The sequence below is a fragment of the Ahaetulla prasina genome, chromosome 3, assembly GCF_028640845.1.
Source record: "Ahaetulla prasina isolate Xishuangbanna chromosome 3, ASM2864084v1, whole genome shotgun sequence".
Lineage (NCBI taxonomy): Eukaryota > Metazoa > Chordata > Lepidosauria > Squamata > Colubridae > Ahaetulla > Ahaetulla prasina.
This window is the reverse complement of record NC_080541.1, coordinates 39060379-39084031: the sequence shown is the minus strand read 5'-3', so window position 1 is coordinate 39084031 and position 23653 is coordinate 39060379. Positions and strand designations below refer to the sequence as shown.

At 37.3% G+C, this 23653-nt stretch overlaps 1 protein-coding gene and 1 long non-coding RNA gene across 4 annotated transcripts in view; one reads left to right on the top strand and one right to left on the bottom strand.

Moving 5' to 3' along the window:
• Window positions 1-17632, bottom strand: part of TPD52 (tumor protein D52) — a 78446-nt gene extending 60814 nt beyond the window's left edge. For 2 of the 3 annotated variants that reach the window (XM_058175820.1, XM_058175821.1), the window contains exons 1-2: window positions 4855-4993; window positions 466-575 (exon numbers count right to left, since the gene is read on the bottom strand). In XM_058175820.1, the coding sequence (XP_058031803.1) occupies window positions 466-575; window positions 4855-4993 (249 nt within the window). Of the gene's footprint in view, window positions 1-465; window positions 576-4854; window positions 4994-17439 lie in introns of those variants that run through there. The other variant, XM_058175819.1, reaches the window with a different exon arrangement.
• An 11-nt stretch (window positions 17633-17643) lies between these two features.
• On the top strand, window positions 17644-18938 carry LOC131194622 (uncharacterized). Its single transcript, XR_009154244.1, has 2 exons — window positions 17644-17775; window positions 18480-18938. It is a non-coding gene; the product is annotated as an uncharacterized LOC131194622 (long non-coding RNA).
• The last annotated feature ends 4715 nt before the right edge of the window (window positions 18939-23653 follow it).

Here is a 23653-nt window from a genome sequence, read left to right as displayed (position 1 = left end):
ACTCCAGGGATGCTGAGGGAGCCACATACTGACGTATGACTTTCCTAAAGGATACACCATACCATTCAGTTCTTCTTGAAAAACCAACCTTATTTTATTCACAGCAACATCAGAAAAAGGACACATTGACAATACATACATTATGTCCATAATAATATGTTCACAGTCAACATGCAGGATTTATAGTATATAGTTTATAGTTCTAGAGTTAACTGGGATTAAATTTTAGATCTTCCCATTCTGATGACATCTCTAGGAATAATCCTTGAAGCCCTTCAGAAGGACAGAAAGCAGAAGTGTGGCTTCCAGATTACCATGATTTCTTAAATCATAGTTAATACAACTTGGCTTTGCACAATCTGTTAACTCAATCATTTTATCTTTACCAAATATAGGTGTATAAGTAAATGTTCCTAATTAGTGTTAAAGATTGCATAAAAAGTTATCATTCCAAATTAAATTTACCTTAGCAAGCTCTCTTCTAAGCTCTTCTTGTTCTTCTTCAGAGAGAGCTTCTACATTAATTGCAGCAACCGCATCTTCTCCTTCAGGAATGGCTTCATTTTTCAACAGACCTTTAAAAAAGCAGATCAAAATTGTTAACCTGGCATCACATTACAAAGATGTTCCACAGTGAGGTAGAATGGAAGCCAATAGGACGAGCTAGGTATGAAAAAAGGACTGAAGTACTGCAAGATGTGAAAAAAGCTAAGTATCAAATGTGAAGTTCAACTGACTAAAGCTCATTTTAGGGAAATTATAAAAAATTATAATTCGGGGGCAAAGAAACAGGTTGTTGGGGTGTTGTTGTTGGTTTTTTTGGTAATTTAAATGCCAAGTCAAGAATCAATTCCAATCAAAACCCAGACAGATAACTTAGTTTCAAGTAGCACATTTCATCATAAATAGCTGTGAGGACTAAAGCACACTATTGATGCTTGCTCCTTCCCCCACCCTGTCTAACAGTAAGCCATGCCAAGCAATTTTACTTAGCCACCCTTTCTGATCCACATGACGTCAATACCCTGTTCTCATTTCAAGAGAAAATTGAAAGTATGGCTGGACAGAACTTCCTAGCCCCACTATAATTTTTGATTATGATCTGCAAAGTAAGTATTGGACCACAAGTTGATGCTTCACTGAGGGCTCCCTATATCCAGGAGCCAATCCTATAAATGAATCTGAACCAGTTATTTTATAACTAAGAATATTACCGATTATTATATTGCAATGCAATTACAACAGCAATAGCTCCAAGCATAACCCTTTTCTTTTATGTCAAGGATAAGCAACTCTCCCATTGGTCTAACTATGACTCATGATGTCCTGATTTGCCAGTAGGCTGTAGGAGCTGTCACCTCTCCCCCCCAAGGAAGTTGATCATATTTTGGGTAGATGCCAACATCCATTTTCCATTCCGTTGTTTTTGATCTTATAGACACTCCATAGAAATTTGACAACTCAGTCTTGGGGTACTGTAGAGCTACAAATGAGGTGGCAAAGTCCTACATGCATTACAGCATATAATCTCCACCCACCACTAGTAAATGTATTTATTTATAGAAGGTGGGGGGAGAAGCAGCAGAAATATCCATTCCTGTCGAGGAGAATTACTTCTGATGAAAAACCAAGATGCCCTGCTTAAAAATAGTTTAATAAAGACTGAAGAAAGCCATATGTGATAATGATCAGTTAAATTAGTAAAACATTCCTAATAATGACCTGCTTTGTTTAAGAGAGAAAAAAATAAGTCACTTGTGATATTTAGATTTTGGTTCTACTGTGCGGCTTCCCTCTCCAGTCTCACTGTCTTCTGAAGATTTCTCATTTCAGACTTTCAAAAAACTAGCCCCCTTGACCTTAAAAGTAGTCACTGAATCAAAACTTGGAGAGATTCATAACATAGCATATTGCAGTAACTGTCAACAATGGGCACATACTTACTTATCTCCAGACACAAGATACTGCAAAGAGTATGCCCATCCTCCTCCTCTCCCCATAAGATACTGTCACAGAAATTTCTTTCTACTGCTCTCATTTTAGGGGAATAGCATTTAATGTTATGAACAATGAAGTGACACACCAAACTATTTGTTTCCAGACCTGAAGAAATTAATACCATGGCAATCTATTAGAGTCCCTGTGATTTGAAAAGAGTCAGAAGTTACCTTCATGGTATGCTATCCATTTGCAGGAGGATTGAGTTTATGACCAAACTCAATCCTAGAGTATAGTTACACTGAATGAATGAATGAATGAATGAATGAATGAATGAATGAATGAATGAACGAACGAACATGAAATAATTACAGGGTATGAGAAAAGCTGCTTTTACAGAAAGTGATCTATAATTCCAGTCTTCTTTTTTTTCTCATCAAGCCCCTCCCTTCTCAGTATGCTTCAAATTTGAAACATATGCTTCAAAAAAATCCAAGAATTCCCTGGAATCATCAGAAACTATTGAAGAAAATATTTAAACATTAACAAAGAGCACCAAAACAACATCGAGACTCCGTAATTCATACAAAATATTCCAACAGTAGCAATTTAAAGTTTTTCTAGCTACGGATTAAGCAGGTGACTGATCCAGAGAATCTCTTCTTCCATGCCTAAAAGAGCTACAAAAAGATCATAAAGATAACACCACAAAAATAGCACACTGTTTATTCCATTATAAGGATACCTAATCAAAATGTCTAAAGGTGATATACAAAGGATTAAAAACATCAGGTCATTTTGCTATAGGTTAGAGATCTGCATGTGCAGGGCCCCCTGTGAAATCTTAAAGCAGTTTTCACTACATAGCAGGCACAACTGAGGCAATATTCTGAGGATGTTACAGAAAACTGAAAGCATACACTGAATGACTTATAGAATAGAATAGAATAGAATAGAATAGAATAGAATAGAATTTTTATTGGCCAAGTGTGATTGGACACACAAGGAATTTGTCTTGGTGCATATGCTCTCAGTGTACATAAAAGAAAAGATACGTTCATCAAGGTACAACATTTACAACACAACTGATGGTCAGTATTCTTCTTTCTAGTCCCTTTACCAGCATTGATCATAGGAAGCAACGTTACTCTTAATAAAGTAATAAGCTGTATCTTTGAATGTGTACACTAAAAAACAAAGGATGAGTCACATGTGTTTGTTACTAAGTCATGTGATCAGAAAGAGAAAGGTGGATTAGAATATAATTTTACAACATTCCAAATCAAAATTCAATAGGCTATTTCATGGGATGTATTAGGCAATTATTATTATTAACCAAAATATTTCTCTTTGCAGTTTTTGGCTAGATTTATCTCATTTTCAAACTTAATTTTCTCCTGTGATATCATATTGTATTGGTTTTGAAAAATGATCCTGCTTATGGATAGAAAGACTGAGTTCTAAGTCATTTTATATGTTACATTAATTACAGAAAACTTAAATCTGACGTCACTCACTTAGTGCAAACATGGAAAATTTAAGTTGCACTGGAAAGTATATAGATTTTTTCAGTAACTGAAAAATAATGGGGTACTATTTATTATGAATAATATGCAAACTCTTTATCAGCTGAAAAATGTAGAATTTTCCAATCATAAATCCATTTTCCTCTCACCATGAAGAAGAGTAGGAAGACAAAATATTCTCAAACCTGACATGCTATTTTACTGCAAGTTGTCTGGAATACGCTTTTTATAATTATTTACTGAATTTGTTTGCTGTCCATCTCATAGCCAGGTGACTCTGGGCCACTTACAACATTATTGCAATATTTGCAAACTCCGGCAAATTCATAATGAGCATTTTCCAATATTTAAAATTTACAAAAGTTTCACTCAATCCATTTAGAAATTAAGATGCCTACAAGTGATAAGGATATATAAAATATGGGGTGCTCCAGGGATTGCTGAATTACTGCTCTGAACATTCTACACCATGGACACCACATTGTCTGACACAATTTAAGCACTGCCACTGGGCAACATTAGAATGTTTGTTCCTGGTTTAGAAATTAATGCTAATTAATTTATAAATGCTCCTATTGTATAGTACTTGGAAGTATCCAAAGCACAATTCGCATCATTGTAAAGATTTAGGGGCAGGAGAAACAAATACTGAGTTTTGTCATGAACTAAGGAAACATCAAATCTATGACTTCCTGCTCTGAAGCCAAATTATACCTCTAGGCTGCCAGCTACTTTGAAGTTGCTGTAACCAGATAGGAAAATCAAATTATATACCAATCAGACGGCCTCAAAATCACTTAGAAGAGTACTAATGCTCGTTAATCAAATACAGATGCAAAAATTGCAAAATATAATAAATGATGCCTGAACACTTTTATTAGCAAAAAATCAAAATAATGGTGCAACTTGTTATTTATATCTAAATAGTATGTTATGAATTTCCTAAACAGCTGAATCCATCATCTAAGATGAGTTTTATTTAATCCCTAAAAGAGAACTGAAATCTAATACATTTGGAACGCTAGTTTTTAATAATTACATTTTGGGTATGCAGTCATTTCTATTTCCCATGAATCAGAAACCAACTGTTCTATAACCCTAAGAGACTCAAGGCAGGTTTAGAAGTTGCATGGCAATATCAAATATCAAGATTCCATTTTATTTATTCGTTCTAAACTAGGCTTTCAATAGTTTCTATCTAAGCAGTAATATTCTTGTACACACTAAAATTACAGTACAAAAAAGATTGTTTCTAAATATTGAGAATCTTTTTACAGTACGACTATTTTCAGAACCTTATTAAATGCTAAAAGCAAGCTGAGCTGTTATCTCTTCTTACAATAGTACTCATTTTCAGAACATTACAGATATTAAAACATAAGAGAGTTACCAGAATTCTTCAGTATAGGAGATTCAGGAGGGGAGAAAGTCATGCTGGGCAGTAAATAAAGGTAGTTTTTATTAACTCCAGTGTCAAAATCAAAAGGAGATTTGTAATCTTCATAGAGATCCATATCTCGCCAGTCCATCACAGAGATCTTAGAATGCATGAGCACTCCTTCTTTCCTGTACCTAGTGACACATCCATCTTTCTTATTCGCTTTGCACCACTGTGCCTTTGCCCTGAAGTATGTCTGAAGCTGATCTGATCGTAAGATTTAGGCTGCCAGATTTAAATGTCACTGCAGAAATACTTCTTTATTGCATGGACTAATGCGGGTAGCAAACCAGAAATACGTGGTTTACGCCCCCTCAATACACCAGAATGGTCTTTAGACATTAAATACCTATGATCCTGGAAAGCCTTAGCCCTTGCAGGATTATACCAAGAATTTTTAGGGTTGTTTTTTTAAGTGTCAGCTGACTGCTGTTGCACCAGAATATCTTTAATCTTCTAGGACACAAAAGGATTACTAGACATAATCTATTCTATCAGCCATCTGTGTAAGACTTCATGCTTGATTAATGGAATAGATTTTTTTCTCCCAAAAATACAAGCTGAGTTTTGCAACCATTATCCCTGCAAAAAAATAAAAGTTAAATCCATTTCTTGCATTGTAGGAATGTATATTTAGCAGTTATACAAAAGAGAACTGTATTCTGTTTCCTAGTATCTCATATAACCTTTGAAAAATATTTGTTTCTTATGTTAGAATAAAATAAAGAAAACACCTTTCTTAATTCACACCCTTGCAACTTACAGCATTAACTGGATATGAAGCTGTTGTGCATTCTAAGTTTTAATAAATAGACTGAGATGAAAAAGATCCAAGGCCTCAGATGAAACTATCCAATGTGTTATCTCAGCTTCAATAATGTATTATCTTAAAAATTACAATTTGGCTACGAAGTCTGAAGACTTCATCCAAGACCTGGCAAATGGAATCTATGCACCGATGTAAGATTTTTCTCATTTAAATTCTAAAACAAAGTCATGGATTATTGAATGTTGAATACATGTGCAAGCATGAATGAATAAACCTCTGCATACAAATCTGGCTTATTTCTCAAATCAAAAGAATAGGACTTGCTTCAAAATCCTGTTGTTTTTTTTTAAGTTGAATGCTTGATCAATTTGTTTTATCTGTCTGTCATCCTGGATACCTTATGAATGCTGTTATTTCCCCATATTCATTCAATGGAACACCTTTTCTAAGGGCTTTTTTGAATAGAGTAATTCTTCCTTGTTACTAGGAATCAGAGTAGTTTCTTCTCAAGTTTGTAGTTCCAGTTCTTTGGACAGACAGCTGTCCAAAGAGACACTATTTTATCACTAAAATCTATTAATAAACTGCTGCTATTATGCAAGTCTTACTTGTTGAAGTCAGAAGTTATAGCAAAAATATCATCTTTGGGGGAGAAGTTAAAAAAAATTAATAATCCTTTTCAAGATTCATAACTAATAAAAATTGGTTTTGTTCCCTTTACTTGAATTTACTATGGGAAGCCCTAACCCAACCCCGCAGAAGAATGAAATATTTTGGGAAATATTAAAAAATGTTAGGATTAGAAAGCATCCCCTCACCCAAGATCCAACACAAGACGAAAGCCATTAGCCACAATAGGAATTGCCCAACACTCTTTAAGAACACAAGCCCCTTCATTGCACAGAACAATTCAAACTTCACAGAAGTCACAGAAAATCTATAAAGATCCATCCAGTCATTCAATCATTTGTTCAGCTGATCCAGAACTGTACGCTGTCTTTGTGGTTCTGTTCAATAAACTTTCTCTCCAATCAGCCTTCATGTTGTCTCTAGCGTCTATCTCCCAGCTTGGAACTGAACCAGATGGATTTTCCTTCCAACATTATTAAAGTTAATTATTGTAGTTTATGTATTGAGTCAAATGTTATTAGCTACCCGTAGCATCTTGGTTTTATTAGATATTTCCTACAATCTATATATAAGTATATAAAATCTAGTCTTCTAAAATCTAGACAACTGCTAGATGGCAGCAAAAAAGATTAAGAGAACTGGAACTCATGCGCCTTAGTCACTAGACCAAATTGGTTCTCTATAGACACATTATAGTATCTGAATATATTTTCCATGACCTCCATGGCTGCTCTATCAAGTGCTACTTTGCAGCTTATTTTTTGAATACAGGTAGTTCTTGACTTAAGACCCAAATTGGGCTCAAAATTTCCATTGCTAAGAAAGGTAGTTGTTAAGTAAGATATGTTAAGTGGGTTTGTCCCATTTTATGACTTTTGTTTACCAAAGTTAAGTGAATCACTGCAGTTGTTAAAGTTAGTATTAAGTGAATCTGGTTTCCCTATTGATTTTGCTTGTCAGAAGATTGCAAAAGGTGATCACATGGGAATGAAGATTTGAGAAAATCAGAATGAACAGTCAATTGAGAGGAGCCGTCAATGCAAATGCTCTTTATAACCCCGACCACTTTACACTTCTCCCAATTTGTTCACCTGCAACAATGTCTTTCATTGTTATTATGGATGGTCGCAGTCAGCCAAATGTTTAGACTGGAGTTGGCATTTTATCCATCTATCGAGTGCTTCCCAAGAAACTGAGATAGACAGATATTGTTGTTTGATGGCTTAAATGTTAAAGGATGTAAACTTTTTCAAATATTGACTGATGGTCAGTTAAGAGCATGCTAGAAATATGAGCTTGTCAAAAGGACAGCTAAAAAAGTATTCAAGAAGCTACATGCTACGATATCAAGTACAGGTAGCCCTCGACTTACAACAGTTCATTTAGTGACCGTTCAAAGTTACAACGGCACTGAAAGATGTGACTTATGACTCTTTTTCATAGTTATGACCTTTGCACCATCTCCATGATCATGTGATCAAAATTCAGATGTTTTGCAACTGGTTCATATTTATGACTTGTGCTATGTCCCAGGCCTTTTGCGACTTTTTGTCAAGCAAAGTTGATTGTCAAAAAGTCGATGGGGACACCAGATTCACTTACTTAAGATTACTAACAACTGCAGTAATTCACTTAACAACTGTCACCAGAAAAGTCATAAAATGGGACAAAACTCTCTTAACAAATATCTCATTTAGCAATAGAAATTTTGGGTTCACTTGTAGTCATAAGTTGAGTACTACTTGTAGATACTTCTGAGTTGTCCACTGCCATAGCAGAAAGAAGAATTTAAGAGTTTTCAATATGTGAAAATAAAGCAGAGGCATGGAGAGGAAGTCACTTGTTCGCCTTATCCATATTACTATTATGGGCTAAGCTGCCTTTTTTTATCTGTTCTTGTTGCCCAGTCTCCCAAAGTCATTTCCACATATCATCTCACTAATGTAAAAGTTAGCACAAGTGCACACCAGTTGAATACACCAGTCCTGAAATATTAATGCTAAAAGTATTATAGGATTAGCCTCAAGTGTCTTCATTTAAAGATTTGTGTAATTTTACTCGTAGAGTAGGCATAGCCGTAGAAAATATTTAATTCTGCTTGCAAGTATTCATTAGGGCGTTATTCCAAATGAACACAATCTTTCTGATTTTTTTCCAATTTTTAGTGACAACTATAGATCATCATTTTGGCTCAAAGTGAATATACTGAATTAGGGAGTTAATTTTACTAGGAAGAGAGATAGCCAAAAGGTTAGAGCCCAATGTGATGCCCTCAAAATATATTACACTTGAAATCTCATCCTAATTATTAAGTTCAACAAGTGTGGAGGACTGGGTTTGAACACATCTATTAGTATTGTGGGCACTGGCTTATATTCCTAGTATTTTGAAGCTATCAGAACATAACAATTTCTGGATTTCTTGATCATGGAGGCTAAAAGATCCATGCACAATAGGAATGCTATGTTAAATATGCTGTTTAACTTAACTCAAGTAGGAGGGTTTAGTTTGTTTTATTTATTTTGGAAAATTTATATTGCCGGCTTCTCACTCACGACACATGGGGAAGAAGACTTTCAAACAATATAGTAATTTTTAAAGTTCTTCACTGAAAATAAATAATACATTATCAAGGCCTTAATGATGTTTTTTTTCTTCTGTTACCTACTTTGATATATATTTTTAAAAAGATACTTGAAACTTTGATCTTACATTCTTCATGATATTTAAGATCCCAGAACACATTATAGGTAATGCTCAACTTTACAAGGACAACTGAGATCAGAATTATGGTTGAAAGTGGGACCAATCATTAAACGGGTCATCACATGACCTCACCTAATTTTATTGCAGCAGTCATTAGGTGAATACAACAATCATTAAGCAGAATGTGGCAGTCATTAAAGTAATCCATTGTCTGGAAATGGGATTTTTTTTTTTTGCCAAAAACTGGAAGTAAATATCAGTTTTCAGAAAAAAAAAGTCATAAAACAGTCACATGACCATGGCATGCTGTAGGTCAGTTATCAAGTGCTCAAAATGCAATCATGTGATTTCAGGGAAGACGGCAATAGTCGGAACACGAAATGTTTCTAATGGTGTGAGTTGACATGAAAAAGGCTTCCCAGTCCAGGAAAAGGCGCAATTGATGTATAAAACAAGTCTATGTAAAGGCTCCCTATTCATAGCTGTCACCTACTCCTTGAGAAGGAGCCATGAATCTAGAAGCACTCTAAAATTGTGTACCAGCTCAGTCCAGAGGAATGTCATTCAGCTGGGGATCCCAAAAACCTAACCACTGTGTCTTGTCAGGGTTTCTCCCGTTACAACCTCCAAACATATATAATTAAGCATACTGATTATACAACATCCCATGTTGGCATCTCACACTGCAAGGCCTAGGGTTCATGTCTTCTCTCTCAATACTGAAACTGGCCATGGAGGAAGGAAGAGAACCGCTGTAATACAGTGCCTTCCACTCATGAAGCCAGATAAGAAACATACCTTAGTAGATGGTATCAAAAGCCAATGAGAGGTCCAGGAGGGCTAGAACGATTGCACCACCTCCATCCTGAGTTTTCCAAAGGTCACAAGCATGACCAATGCTACTTCAGTGTTGTGCCCCAGTCCCAACCCACACTTGAAAAGGATAATACTGCAAAAGTCTTGGCCCAGAAATATACCTGGATTCTTATTCTGATTATAAGCACAACCTCTGAGACAAGCCCAGCCTGAAAATTGCAGGTGTTTTTTCTAGAAAATGCATGTGCCAACTTAATTAATACTTTGAATCATCTATCAATCAGGCTTTTGAGTTATTGCACATCTGAGTTTTTGCAAGAGGAATCTGTATTAAGGATACTGCCATTGTGCTATTTTAGACAATGGACACATTTTTTTGGTTTCACAATGTGGCTGCATCTAAATTTTCAGCATTAAAATGCATGCAGGATGATTCCAAAACTACAGTATTTTTATAAGCAATTCAAATGTATCTTTAATGTGTTATTTATAAGAACTTTGCAGTAAAGTGCTGGAATACCCCATATTAAGAAATAAATTAAGTTTTTTAAAGAATATTTAAGATCCTTATGATTTTAAGATTAATTCAGAAAATATTTTTGTTTGAAAATGTTTACAATGGTTTGGGAGCAACTTCATTATACCAGAAGTATATGAATATATGGGATTGCTACTATTTTCCTGTTTGGTTTAACAGCTGTAAGTTTTGTAAGAATTCTGGGAAGAGTAGCACAGTTTAAGTATGTCAACATGATTCTACTTTATCTTAAAACTATAGAGCACAGCAAATTACATATATAAACAGTAAAAAACATTGCCAACTCAGATTTACAGCCTTGGACCAGTAAAGTTTCTTCCCTGACTGCTTCTGAACTTGTTTTCTATAGAAATTCCTCCTATTTTTCCTACAACAACCCTGTGAGATGAGTTTGGCTGAGAGAGACTGACTGGCCCAAAGTCACCCTACTGGCGTTCACGTCTGAGAAAGGACTAGAATTCAGAGTCCTGATTTCTAGTCTGGCTCCATTTAAAATCTGTTTTCTATATATGTGATGATGTTTTTGTATTTTGCCTTTTTCTATTATTTTTTCATTTATGTATGCTAAAGAAAATGAATATTAGAAAAAAAAATTTCAGTCTAACCCATTTGTTCATTTTTATTAAATTGCACTGGTTTGCTCACTGCAGAAATTAATATTTAAATCATAGTCTGAGGTAATTAACCATTTTGGTCTCCTGACAACAAATGTATACATACAGACTTGCTATTTAATCCAGCCAAACCAGATTCTTGTTTAATTTCAACAGTATCAACAATATCAACAATATAACTTTATCAATACAGTAATAGTTTGCCACCACTTCTTTGAGACCTGTTTTGATCTTGGCTTTTCTCATATATCCCAGCTAAAATATTAACCAGTTAACAATGCCAATTTTTTAAATAAACCAAAACAGGCTAAATATTGATACGTTATAATTCTAGGTGAATGTAGTAACTAGGCTGTTGCAAAGATAACACTGTAAATAAAAGCCAATTATTCCTCAAGCAAGCAAGCAAGCAAATAATGTTATAACTTTATAAATTGAACTAAGCCACTATGCACTGGTACTCATAACACTTTGGAATATCCTTTAATAGTAGTTGATTTACTGGGGTCGATTTACTGTTTTGACAGATAAAGAGCTCCTCCATATGTAAATCTTTTTTTGGGATGGAAAAAGAATGGAACTCCTTTCTGTCAATTATTTTAGAGTGCATATTTACATCATAATACAAGTAGTCCTTGACTTACAACCACAATTGAGCCCAAAATCAATTGTTGCCGAGTGAGATATTAAGTGAATGTTGCCCCATTTTACCACCTTTCTTGTCACAGTTGTTAAGTGAATCGCCACAGTTGTTAAGTGAATTACTAGTTGTTTGGTAATACGGTTGTTAAGTGAATCTGGCTTCCCCATTGATTTTACTTGTTAGAAGGTCGCAAAAGGTGATCACATAACCCCAGGACATTGTAGCCGTCATAAATACATGATGGTTGTCAAGCATCTGAATTTTGATCACAATGATCATGGGGAATGCTGCAACAGGCGTAAGTATGAAAAATGGTCATAAATTACTTTTTCAGTGTTGTTGTAACTTCGAACAGGCTCTAAACAAAGTGTTGTAAGTTGAGGACTACCTGTATAAGTATATTCTCTCAAATCATTATCCACTGCAAAGCAGATATCAGAAATAACACATAGTTCTATCCATTATCTTAGAATCCTTAAAAAGAGTTTTAAAAAGTCAAACCTACAAGAAACCATGGCCAGCACCAATTCAGCCCTTCTCCTTCAGGTATATTAAAACCAAATCCATCTAGGCTGGCTATAATTTCTATTAATGGTCCCACAAATCTGGAGGGTATATTTGGTAAGACGATAGACCTTAGTGTTAGACATTTCTTGTTTACTCAAAATGCTATGTCCATATAGGATGTCCATATAGTTTCACAAATGAGGCAATGAAACTCTTCTGTGCCATTCACCTATTACTGGACTTTGGCTATTTGCCCGACAAGCATGGCTAATTAAACATCTCAAGTTATAGACCAAAATTTTATGGAAGCTACTTTTTTGTATACTTGTGGTCCCATCCATAAGCAAACAAAAATTCAGTGCCAGTATAAGTGGGAAATGCTATGCAATAATCATTCTTAGCTGTATAAATGTAAGAGGAAGCTTTAATCTGGACTGTTAAGAAAGCTAATGAAATGTGACTTGCCTCATATATTGCCAAAGTCTGTTCCTTAAAAAATGCACATAAACTCTAAAGTGTTCATTTGTCTAGCAAAACTTGTTCAAATATTCCCTAGAAAGCTTCCCACTTATAGCAATAGCACTTAGACTTATATACCACTTCACAATGTTTTACAGTCATCTATCTAAGCAGTTTACAGAGTCAGCATATTGCCCCTAACAATCTGGGTCCTCATTTTACTGACCTCAGAAGCGTGGAATGCCGAGCCAGTGAGACTTGAACTGTCGAACTGCTGGCAGCCGGCAATCAGGTGAAGCCTGTAATACTGCATTCTAACCACCGTGCCACCACTTATACTATTCTCAGTACTTTATATAAATTTTTGGAAAAGATAATCTTCTGAAAGATTATTTTGAAGGACAAGATTTGCTCTATTGTAAATTTTGAAAAACTAGTATTTCCTAGGAGCATATTCCGTCAGAATAATGCAGTAGTACAAGAGAAATTCATTCTCTTTGAAATTAAAATAAGCATTTATATTAGTTCATTGTGATTTTGTTATCCTTTCCTCTTTAAATAGCCTAATAAAATAACAAATAATAAAGAAAGTAAAAAAGCAAACATTAAAAACATAATTATTATTTTAGACGAAAAAGGAATGGAAGGAACTGTTTTCCTCTTTGCATGAAAAATACTGAAAAGGGTAATTTAATTTTAAAAAGCTAGTTCTTGTAGATTGCACAAATATTGAAATGGCTCAATCTTGAGCATAGCGGTTACTATTCAGCCCCATTGTGTAATGAACATTACATATTTACACAAGACTTTTTTCCATGTTTCTTTTTCTCTTCCAGTCTACTCTTTCTCTGTGTCATCATTAATGCAGGATCAATTTCCTTTGGGGTAAATATGGTATTAAAACAACATAGAAGACAAAGACTTGAGAAAGCATTCTATGTTGAGGATTCTGTTAACAATAATAGCCTTCAAGTTATTAGTACAGTACATATTATTATGAGAAATTGCAGATCAGCTATTACTACTAAAGAAAAAAAATTGGCTTGTGCCGTTTTCTTGGCAACAAAAGATAAAATGTTTACCAATCAATATTTATTACTATCTCATTAAACCAAATCAATTTCTTCAAGCTACAGATTTGAGATGCTATACAAATGGTCCTCAACTTGTGACCATAAGTCATGATAGTCATAAAGTGAGTCATCACATAACTAACCAATTTTATGACTTTTTGGCAATGGTCATTTAGCAAACCACCATGATATTAAGTGACTATGAGAACCTACTGCTTGCTATGAGGTGTGCCAAAAACCAGTAAACCCTGGTTTTTGACAAAAACATTGTAAATTGCGGTCATGTGACCACATATTGCTGCAAATAGCTATAAATGCGAGGTGGATATCAAGTACCGTATATTTTGGAGTATAAGACGCACCTTTCCCCCCAAAAAGATGGTGAAAATATGGGTGCGTCTTATACTCCAAATGTAGCCCTGCCCAGCTTCTCAAACAAAGGTTTCAGAGGCTTAAAAAAACATCAGAAACGGAGTTTAGAAAAAAAGAGCTTCAGGAAAAAAAGCCCCAAACAAAGCTACAAGCTTCAGAAAAGAAGCTCCCAAACACAGCTTCACAGGCTTTCAGAGGCAGAAAAAAGTTTTTTTCTGAAACAGTGTTTCAGAGGCAGAAAAAAAAGCCAAAAAAAAAGCCAGGCGCAGAGCTCACAATCAAGGAACTTGTTGCTAAAATTCACCTCTGGGAACAGCTGATTGGGGGCATTCCAGGAGGCCAATCCACCCGCCAATCAGCTTTTTTCTTATTTTCCATCCCAAAAACTAAGGTATACTCCGGTGCGTCTTATACTCCGGTGCGTCTTATACTCCGAAAAATATGGTACCTGAAATGCAGTAATGTAACTATGGGGGGCCCATCAGAACCAGGTCGTAATTACTTTTGGGCATGCAGGGAGAGGTCCCTCATAAAGTCAAATGGTTATAAATTCAAATGGTCAGTAAGCCACCAGTCATTAGTGAAGAATTACCTGTATAGAGTATATGTAAGAGAATTTCATCGTTTTAGCATTTCACCCGATTGGGGGGAAGAAAATAGAGCACATCAACATTTTGATGAAGATTCTCAGTCATCCAGATAGAGTTGTCTGAAAGTTCTTTTCTAAAAAAAAAGTCCAGTTGCCACAACGCAACTTCCAGGTAGAGCACATCAAGTCAGAAATCAGGAGACAATGTGTTCTAGCCCCATCTTTTTGGGTTACCTTGGGCCACTGATTTTCTCTCAGCCCCAAGGAAGGAAGCAATGGCAAACCACTACTAAAAATCTTTGCCAAGAAAACCACAGGGATTAGTCCACTGAGTTGCCACTGAGTAAAAAATTGACTTGAAGGCATATAGAAATCTAACAATAAATTAGTTATTAAAACAGCTACCACACATGCTGTTTAAAAAGTCCATGTATTAACATTAATAACCAACCACTATCAATTTGCACAACACAGAGAGCCATAAAGTAAGCAACCACATTTGAGGTTAGCCTGCTGTGCAAATCCAATATGTGCAGTTAGTTCATCATGCAAACTGTGGGCTATTCCAAGTCTTAAACAATAAACCATTATTTCCTTTCAGAGGCCAAGGACCTAGCAAATCAGCTGCACTTTCATACAGAGCTTCTGAGACTCTGAAACAGAAATGATTCTATAGAATACTGTTATTAAATGATGGATAATCCTTCTTTAGTTTCAATTTATCCACACAAAGAAAGTGAGCATGGCACAGTCTGTCTTACCCATACAAAGTGAACCTTTATCAGTTTTCTGCACTATATATGAAAAATGTAAGATACTTTATTTACTTACAAGATTTAGATGGCTGCCTATCTCACTTGGTAACTTTATACGGCAATCAAAAGCCACAGCAACCACTAGATCTGAATGTAACATTTACATATTATTGTTGCTTTTCAGATATGCTACCTTACAATTTCCATAATCTTGTGGAGGTTATATTGGGACTATTGCACAAATTCATTCAATATGCTTAGTTTATGATTAAGAACAATCAGAATTCACTAAACCATGACAATGAATTTAATGTGTGGTCCTTAGAATTTTTTTCCCCAAATATATTTTGGTTAATGCTAAAAGATGGGTTAAATTAAAGGTTCACTGTATATGAAGAAATACACACCCATACACCTAATAATGTGCCAGGTGGAAGAAGCAACTCATATGGTGTCCTGGTTCTAAGTATTCTTGGATTCTCTTCCTCTTAAAAAAATCCTATAGAATAAAAGCATTAATGTTTATTTTCATCTAGTAAACTGCTCCTGGGGCTGCTTTAGTAGCAAGAAGTCCACTGCCTAATTTTATTAGTTTTTCATTCCTACAGGCAGCACTCTCTTTGGGAGAAAAAGGACTGTGGGTTTCCACACCCAAATTCTTGGGTTTGTTAATCAGCTGACTGGCAAGTTTTCCAAGATCACTTCAGATGAGAGAAAGGGAAAGAAGCAATAGCAATTGCAGCTTCTTGCAAGTTGTTCATGCTGGTCTTCGGGCCCACCACTAAGATTTTGCAGAAGCAACAGTTAGACCAACCCACAGGATCAGAGTAGCTTTTTACCTATCTTTGCGCTTCCAGAAAGCAATTCTGTACGTGTAACTCCAGACACAAAGGGTGGAAGAAACGTTATACAAAAATGGAAGGCTTCAGTGCTATTACCATATGCTGTATGTACCAAAAGCTGAGGAAGCGTCAGGAAAGATACCCTGATAATCAGCAGTAGGTTTCAAAATTTTTTACTACCGGTTCTGTGGACCTGGCATGGCTTGGTGGGCGTGGCAAGGGAAGGATACTGTAAAATCTCCATTCCCACCCCACTCCAGGGGAAGGTTACTGCAAAATCCCCATTTCCTCCTGATCAGCTGGGACTTCGAAGGCAGAGAATAGATGTGGGTGGGGCCAGTCAGAATTTTTACTACCGGTTCTCCAAACTATTCAAAATTTCTGCTACGGTTCTCCAGAACTGTTCAGAACCTGCTGAAACCCACCTCTGTTGATAATAAATAGGAGGAAAGGTCTATTGTCCTTTCCTGGCCGTTTGTAGGGCTGTAGCCACACCTCTGGCAATGTCCTCACCCTGTAGTAAGAAGGAAGACAGCTGTTCCTGTTCTGCCCCTGGAGCCTAAAGCTTTGCAAGGTGCAATTTCTAAATTCGGTTGGGTTTTTGTTTTTTTTTCTGAGGGAAGAGTCTCCTAAGTTTTGAAAATCGCTCCCCGCCTAATCGACACCCGTGAGTGAGTCCACGTTCTGGTAGCGCCTCTAAAAAAACCGGGCAGTTCCCACTTCCTGCATGCAACAAGCACCACTGCAAGAGGAAGAGGAGGTGCGGGAGCGAGCCAAGGCACGGAGAGCTCGTAAAGCAAACACACCGCCACTGGTCTCGGTCGGAGCTCGCCAAAACTCGGCAGTCGCGAACTGCTGCCTTGTGCCGAGCCGTTCCTCGGGCTTCAGTCAACAACGGCTTCGCCCTAAGGGCGGACCAGCCTAAGGGCCTCGGGCGAAAGAGGCACCCAACGCCTGCCACGCCTCTCGCTCGGAGACGCTGTTCGAAGCCCAAGGCCGGGGTCGCAGGGTGGGGGAGAGGAGGAGGGGGCGGCGGCGGCGGCGGCTTTCCGAGCTGTAGGGTGGGAGCTGCGCTTCGTCCCGCCGAGGCAAACCCTTCCCAATGCGCACAGTTGCTTTCCCACGAAAGACCCTCCGCGGGAGCCCAAAGACAAGGGCAGGCGGGCTTGAACTGAAAGGAACGGGGACCGGGGGTGGGGCGGGGGGAATATCCCGCTCTCTTACCTTGCTGGCTGCCGGCGTTTGTCTCGGCGGCCATCCCGCCGTCGGCCTCTCGCGGATTCTTTCCTCCCTCCGGTGGCGCCCAGAACTGAGAGCGGCGGCGACGTCGAGGCACCAACTGCAGCCTCCCACCCTGGGAGCCGCCCGCCAACACGCCCCACAGCGCCGCGCCGCTCTCGCCTTTTGCTTCGCCGCGCGCGAACCGCCCGCGCCTGTTATAGGGCGGATTCCTGTTGGCGTCCACGTCAACCGGGGAGGCGGAAGAGCCGCCTACTAGCCCCGCCTGAGCCCACGGTGGGAAGGTGCGCAGCTGGCAGGTGTGAAAGCGGGAGAGCCCAGGTTAGAGGCTTAGGAAAAAAATAGGCCGCGGGCATTGTTGACATGCGCTTCAAGAGGGCCTGGCTTCTAAAGGGCTTGCCCTAGCAGGATCAATTAAAAGTGTGGAAAGGCAAGGACTCCGCCCCTATCAACAATACTAGAAGTAAAGGTGCATGGAAAAAATGAACGCGTGCAACCACTTTTCAGTGCGAAACGTTGCTTCCCACTTAGCTAAGATTGGAGCTAGGAAGAGTTCCAGCATAAACTGAATCTGGCCATCGCTGCTTTAGTTTAGAGCAGGGATCCCCAATCTTGACAATTTTAAGCCTGGTGGACTTCAGCTCCCAGAAAACTCCCAGCAAAGCTGGCTGGGGTATTCTGGGAGTTGAAGTCCTCCAGGCTTAAAGTTGCCAAGGTTGGGGACCCATGGTTTAGAAAGTACCTGTTGGATATTTCCAACCATATAGTAGGAGCCCAAAACTCTGGAGACTTGTCCAGACAGCTGCCAAGAGTCAAGATGGATTGGAAGGGACCAAAATGAACCCAAAGTGGAAAAAAATGATATTTTCAGCCTACGTTTATATACATTTGTAATGCATGCATAAAAAGACTTGCCCAGAGTCATGTGTTCCACTGTTTTTAATTACACTGAATTGTAAGTTGAACTGTTTACATCTGTAATCTAACTCTTTACAGTATTAAATTCCATAATCCATTTCTCCAAGGAGTTTTAGACTGCAAACTCTGGATCTGTGTTAAATCTGCTGTACCTCCAGGGCTTGATAACAGTGGAATTTAGAGTGATTCAACTCTACCCTCTGGAATGAGCTTCCCCCAGGACTTCGACAACTTCCTGACCTCCGGACCTTTCGCCGTGAGCTGAAGACATATCTATTCTTCCGAGCAGGACTGGCTTAAATAGGGTTTTTAAATATGGATTTTATTGGGGTTTATTTTATATTTTGTATTGTATTTTAAATTTAGGCTATATTGAATAAGTTTTTTAAATAGTGTTTTTATTGTAATATATTGTATTATTTTATCTGCCTGTTCACCGCCCTGAGTCCTTCGGGAGAAGGGCAGTATAAAAATTAAATTATTATTATTATTATTATTATTATTATTATTATTATTATTATTATTATTATTATTATTATTATTATTATTATTATTATTGGCAGTCTGAGGCCTTATTTGGCTCCCAAACCTGTTTTTTACAGCCCCAGTACCCATCCAATGAAAATCAGCAGTATCATTCTAAAAACTTTTTATGATGGAAAAAAATGGTGAACATATAAAATCTAAAGCAAGCATGTCCTCATAAAAACTATGAAAAACAAAAATCAAGCCACCTATATGCATGATTTAATCCTATCCCACTTGCATGGTCCTGCCTAATGTTAATTGGGGTCTTGAGCTGTTTAAAAGTGATACCAGCAGATACACCTAGAAAGTGGATCTCTTTCCCTCTTTCTATTTAATTGTATCCCAGCTTTATTATTTTTATAAATAACTCAAGGTGACAAACATACCTAATACAGAAGTCCTTCCTCCTATTTTCCCCAAACAACTGTGAGGTGAGTTGGATTGAGAGAGTCAGCATCTAAATCTAGAGAACACTAACGGGTTCACTGATTCTCGTCTTGTGAGCCATCCTTCTTTCCCTCACATCAAAATACAGTACCGTTTTATAATTTCATTGTCTTTAAACTTAATGGTATGCAAATCAATACCATCTAATATGACTTCTCAACTTATTCACTCTTTCATGTTTGTTTGTGATTTGATCTTTTTGTTTTTATTTTGTTAATAACACGAAGGAAACAGCCTTGAACTTCATCTGAAGAAATATAAATGTATACAAATGCATTAAAATAATTGTTTTTTGGTCAAATTTAGGACAGATTCTGAAGGTTTAGCTACAATATTTCAAGGTAAACATCTGAAGGGATCAGGTTTTTCCCTGATACATTTTAGTAGTTTGCCCTACATTTTCTGGATTTAAATACTTCTAGAAGGTTTTAAAAGGTTGGATCCAAAAATCTGTTTCTATAAATAGAAGTTCTTTTCTGATGCATGGATGGTTTCATCACTCCCACTTCCTTCCCCTGACACTTTCTATAGTAGCTCTTTGCGCTTTCATCCAAGCATGAAGTTGCAGCAATAAAATAGAATCAGCAAGACCTAAAAGTACATGTATATAAGTATATTTCTCTTCTATTCCAACAGAAACTCAAATGCAACTCTGTATTTTTATTTAACAGTGAATTCCACTGAGTTTAATGAAAATTTCTCTGTAGTTATGCATAGACATACGTAATGTAAAACAACTAATTAAATCTGGAGCAATAAACCATGATCTATAAATCACAATTGCTAGGTTCACACTTCATGTTAAAGAAATAAATTGCCTAATGGCTTAATGTGATACATCCTCAGATGTGGTCCTGTATTTTCATTATTATAGCAAACCAGCCAGAAACGGGAATCCAGCTTCAAACTGTAATTTCAAGTCATTGGATTTTTGGGGGAGTGAGTAACAGAGCAGAAACTTAAGAAGAAGTTCTAAGTACTCTCATTAGCTAGAAAAGCCAAGTAGAAGCAGTGAGGCTGTATTTATAACACAATGTTGCTAACAGCTCCACCAACAACTACTATGATGTACTGGACAGCTTCCACACCCCACAAATCAGGTGCTGTGCTTATGGCTGATGCATGGTAATAGGAGACTATCAATGTTCCATAGTGGGGTAGAGGTCGCCTTATAAATCAGACAAGATAAATCAGGAAGATTCTTCTGCTTCACTAGACACGAGAAAGGCTCTGGTCCACTTACCGGTAGTTGATTTTCTGCTGCATAATCACATTCTCCTTCCCTCAGTTGTTGGGGGTTGGGGGGAGAAGCTGGCTCATAGGCATTGGTGAGTTGATCTTCCCATCTGCTGTTTTACTGGGAGCAGTTTAGGACTACTTTTAGCTGCCTCATGTATGATCTGGGACAAAATAATAGGCACATTATGAAGACACAGACATGATTTTTTTGGGAAAATAACATCGCAGAAACTTAAGAAGAAGCTCTAGGTTCTCTCATTAGCTAGAAGAGCCAAGTAGAAGGAGTGAGTTAGGGCTAGAAGGGACCCTGATCTTTTGGATTTAATGTAATATCTTCTATACTGCCTTGAAATCAGAAGTTGATCCTACATTCTGCATTTTCAGTCACTGTCATTGCCCTAGTTACCTTAGGATGAATGATTATAATTACATATTTCTCTCTAGTTCTACCAGTACTGATCATCAGACTACAGGTCCTTGATTTTTCCAAGACGAATTTGCACATTCCTACTGTATTTCTATGTCCTACTTAGCTAAAAAAATGTCCTGAGCAAGCATAGATAATCTGACTTCCTGATCTGTTGCATGTCTCTTTAATTAAGCTGTGTATAGCAATGGTTAACAGTTAAGGTATTTAATGGACTGGGGAGATCCAGATTCAAGTCACCATTTGATCATGAAGGTCACTGGATGACCTTTGGTCACCCAGTACACTATAAAGATAAAGGTAAAGGTTCCCCTCACACATGTGTGCTAGTCGTTCCCGACTCTAGGGGGTGGTGCTCATCTCCATTTCAAAGCCGAAGAGCCAGCGCTGTCCGAAGACATCTCCATGTTCATGTGGCCGGCATGACTCAACGCCAAAGGCGCACGGAACGCTATTACCTTCCCACCAAAGGTGGTCCCTATTTTTTCTACTTGCATTTTTACGTGCTTTTGAAACTGCTAGGTTGGCAGAAGCTGGGACAAGTACCGGGAGCTCATCCCGTTACACGGCAGCACTAGGGATTCAAACCGCTGACCTTTCAATCGACAAGCTCAACGTCCTAGCCCCTGAGCCACCCTGAGCCAGTTACAACAGGTATAGTGTATAGTACACTCTACCTGTTGTAATTGTAGTCTGTAATTCAGACATCAGAATACATGTTTCCACAGTTTCACCGATACAATCCCAAATCATTCAGTGTTCCCTTAAATGACAATAACCCTTGAGTCACTAGAGTTAGATTACCTCTTTGCCTTGCTGGACTAGAAAACAGGGTGGATAAAAATTGATGCTTTTTTTAAAAAATTGGATTTTTTTATTTTTATCAAATTTATTTTAATAAAATGCTTTGGGAGTAAAAATTAATCTAAACATAGTTTTCTGTATAAGATACATTAATAATTTAGTTTATTCAGCATAAAATGGAGCTTAGTTATGTAGCATAAGGCTGTACATTCTGCAATATTGGGACTGCTGGTGAGTCAACAGAGGGTTGGAGGAGCTGATGACAGTTGACAGAGATGACAGTTGCTCTTTAAAAATTATGATTTAAACTGAGTTGATTTAAATCAAGCCTTTTTACTAGTAATTTAAATCATGATTTAAATCATGATTTAAATCGACTTGATTCAAATCAAATCCACCCTCTAGAAAACTAGAAAAATTATGGGATATCTCTAAAGAATAGATTGAAGAATATGTTGAATAATCTCTCCATGTATAAATAATGAAATGAAGGCTGAATTGCAAAATGTATAGATGAAAAAAAGAGTGGATTGTGTGGGAAATGATTAATTGTCATTGGATGGAGTTGATGAGATTCTGAAGGATTGGAGAAGTTTAAAAGACAATATATGAAATGATATGACCTGTGGAAAGAAGGATGATTTGCATAAACAGAATGGAAACAAACATTTACATTTATTTAAATTTATTTTTATTTACTGCTCTTAATTTTCTCTTGTCACTACTTCTTAATCTTTTTCGGATGTTTAAATAATTCTGCTTAAGTTGAAATATAGGATTAGTTCAGTTAAATCAAGTTTGTGTTGTTAGATGGACCCCTGAGAGAAGAAGCTAATCGTAAGAGGTTAAAAAAATAAGGTTGGGAAATGATGTTCTTAATCTCTAGATAAGTCTGTCTACTTATTCTTTTTGCATCAAAAAGTTGCCCATAAAATTATGATGCATAATGTACAAGAACATCAGATTCCATTTATTTCCCTGCTTAAAGTACAATAAATATTTAATATTTACACATCCATGGTACTTAGAAATGAGGCTGGGCAGAAAAATCCCACATAGATGGCTGGTGTTCATTCTCTTCCGTGTCTAATTTGATAGCTCAGGAGAGTTGTTGCCATAGCCACTTCCACATCTCTCTGCAATTGCACTACATTTTAATTTAAAGGGCAAGTTGCAAAGAAAGCAGATATTTCATTCAGATTTAGACCTGAAATATTCCTGTTGGTTTCAGCACAATGCTGTAGTATGATTCAAGGTCTCTTAGCAGCTTGTGAGGCATAAGACAGTTTGATTCAATGTTTGTAGGAAATTTATCTAATAGGAATAGTAGGCAAAATCCTACATTGTGTGATCAGACTTCTGTTCCTCTCCTCCACTCCCCCGCCTTCTAGCCTCAGGTCTACTTTAGAGAATCTCTGACCTCCAGAGAGATTGTATTTATTTATTTATTTGCAACCTGCCATGTTTTATGTGCCCCAATTCTTGATGACATGAATTGGGTGAAGCTCCTGGGTCTGTTCCAAAGTGCTGCCCTTCTGGATATGTCTTAGGTTTGCTGCAGAGGGCCTCAGCTGAAAATGGACACTGCTAGAAACAGCTCCGCCTTTAGCTCTATCTACAAGGGAACCAGAGGTTTCTCAGCAACACAAACTCGGTTTGTGCGGTTTTATATTGATAAATAATAAAATGTCCTTGGTACTCTCTGAGCTTAGTTGCTGGCTTGCAGACATTTCATGACCTGACAATAGGCAACATCATAAGTGCTAGTGAGTGCGAGGTTTGCTTCCTGTTGCTATGAGTAGTATGTCCTGCCAGTGTTGATGGGGGTGTGGTTTT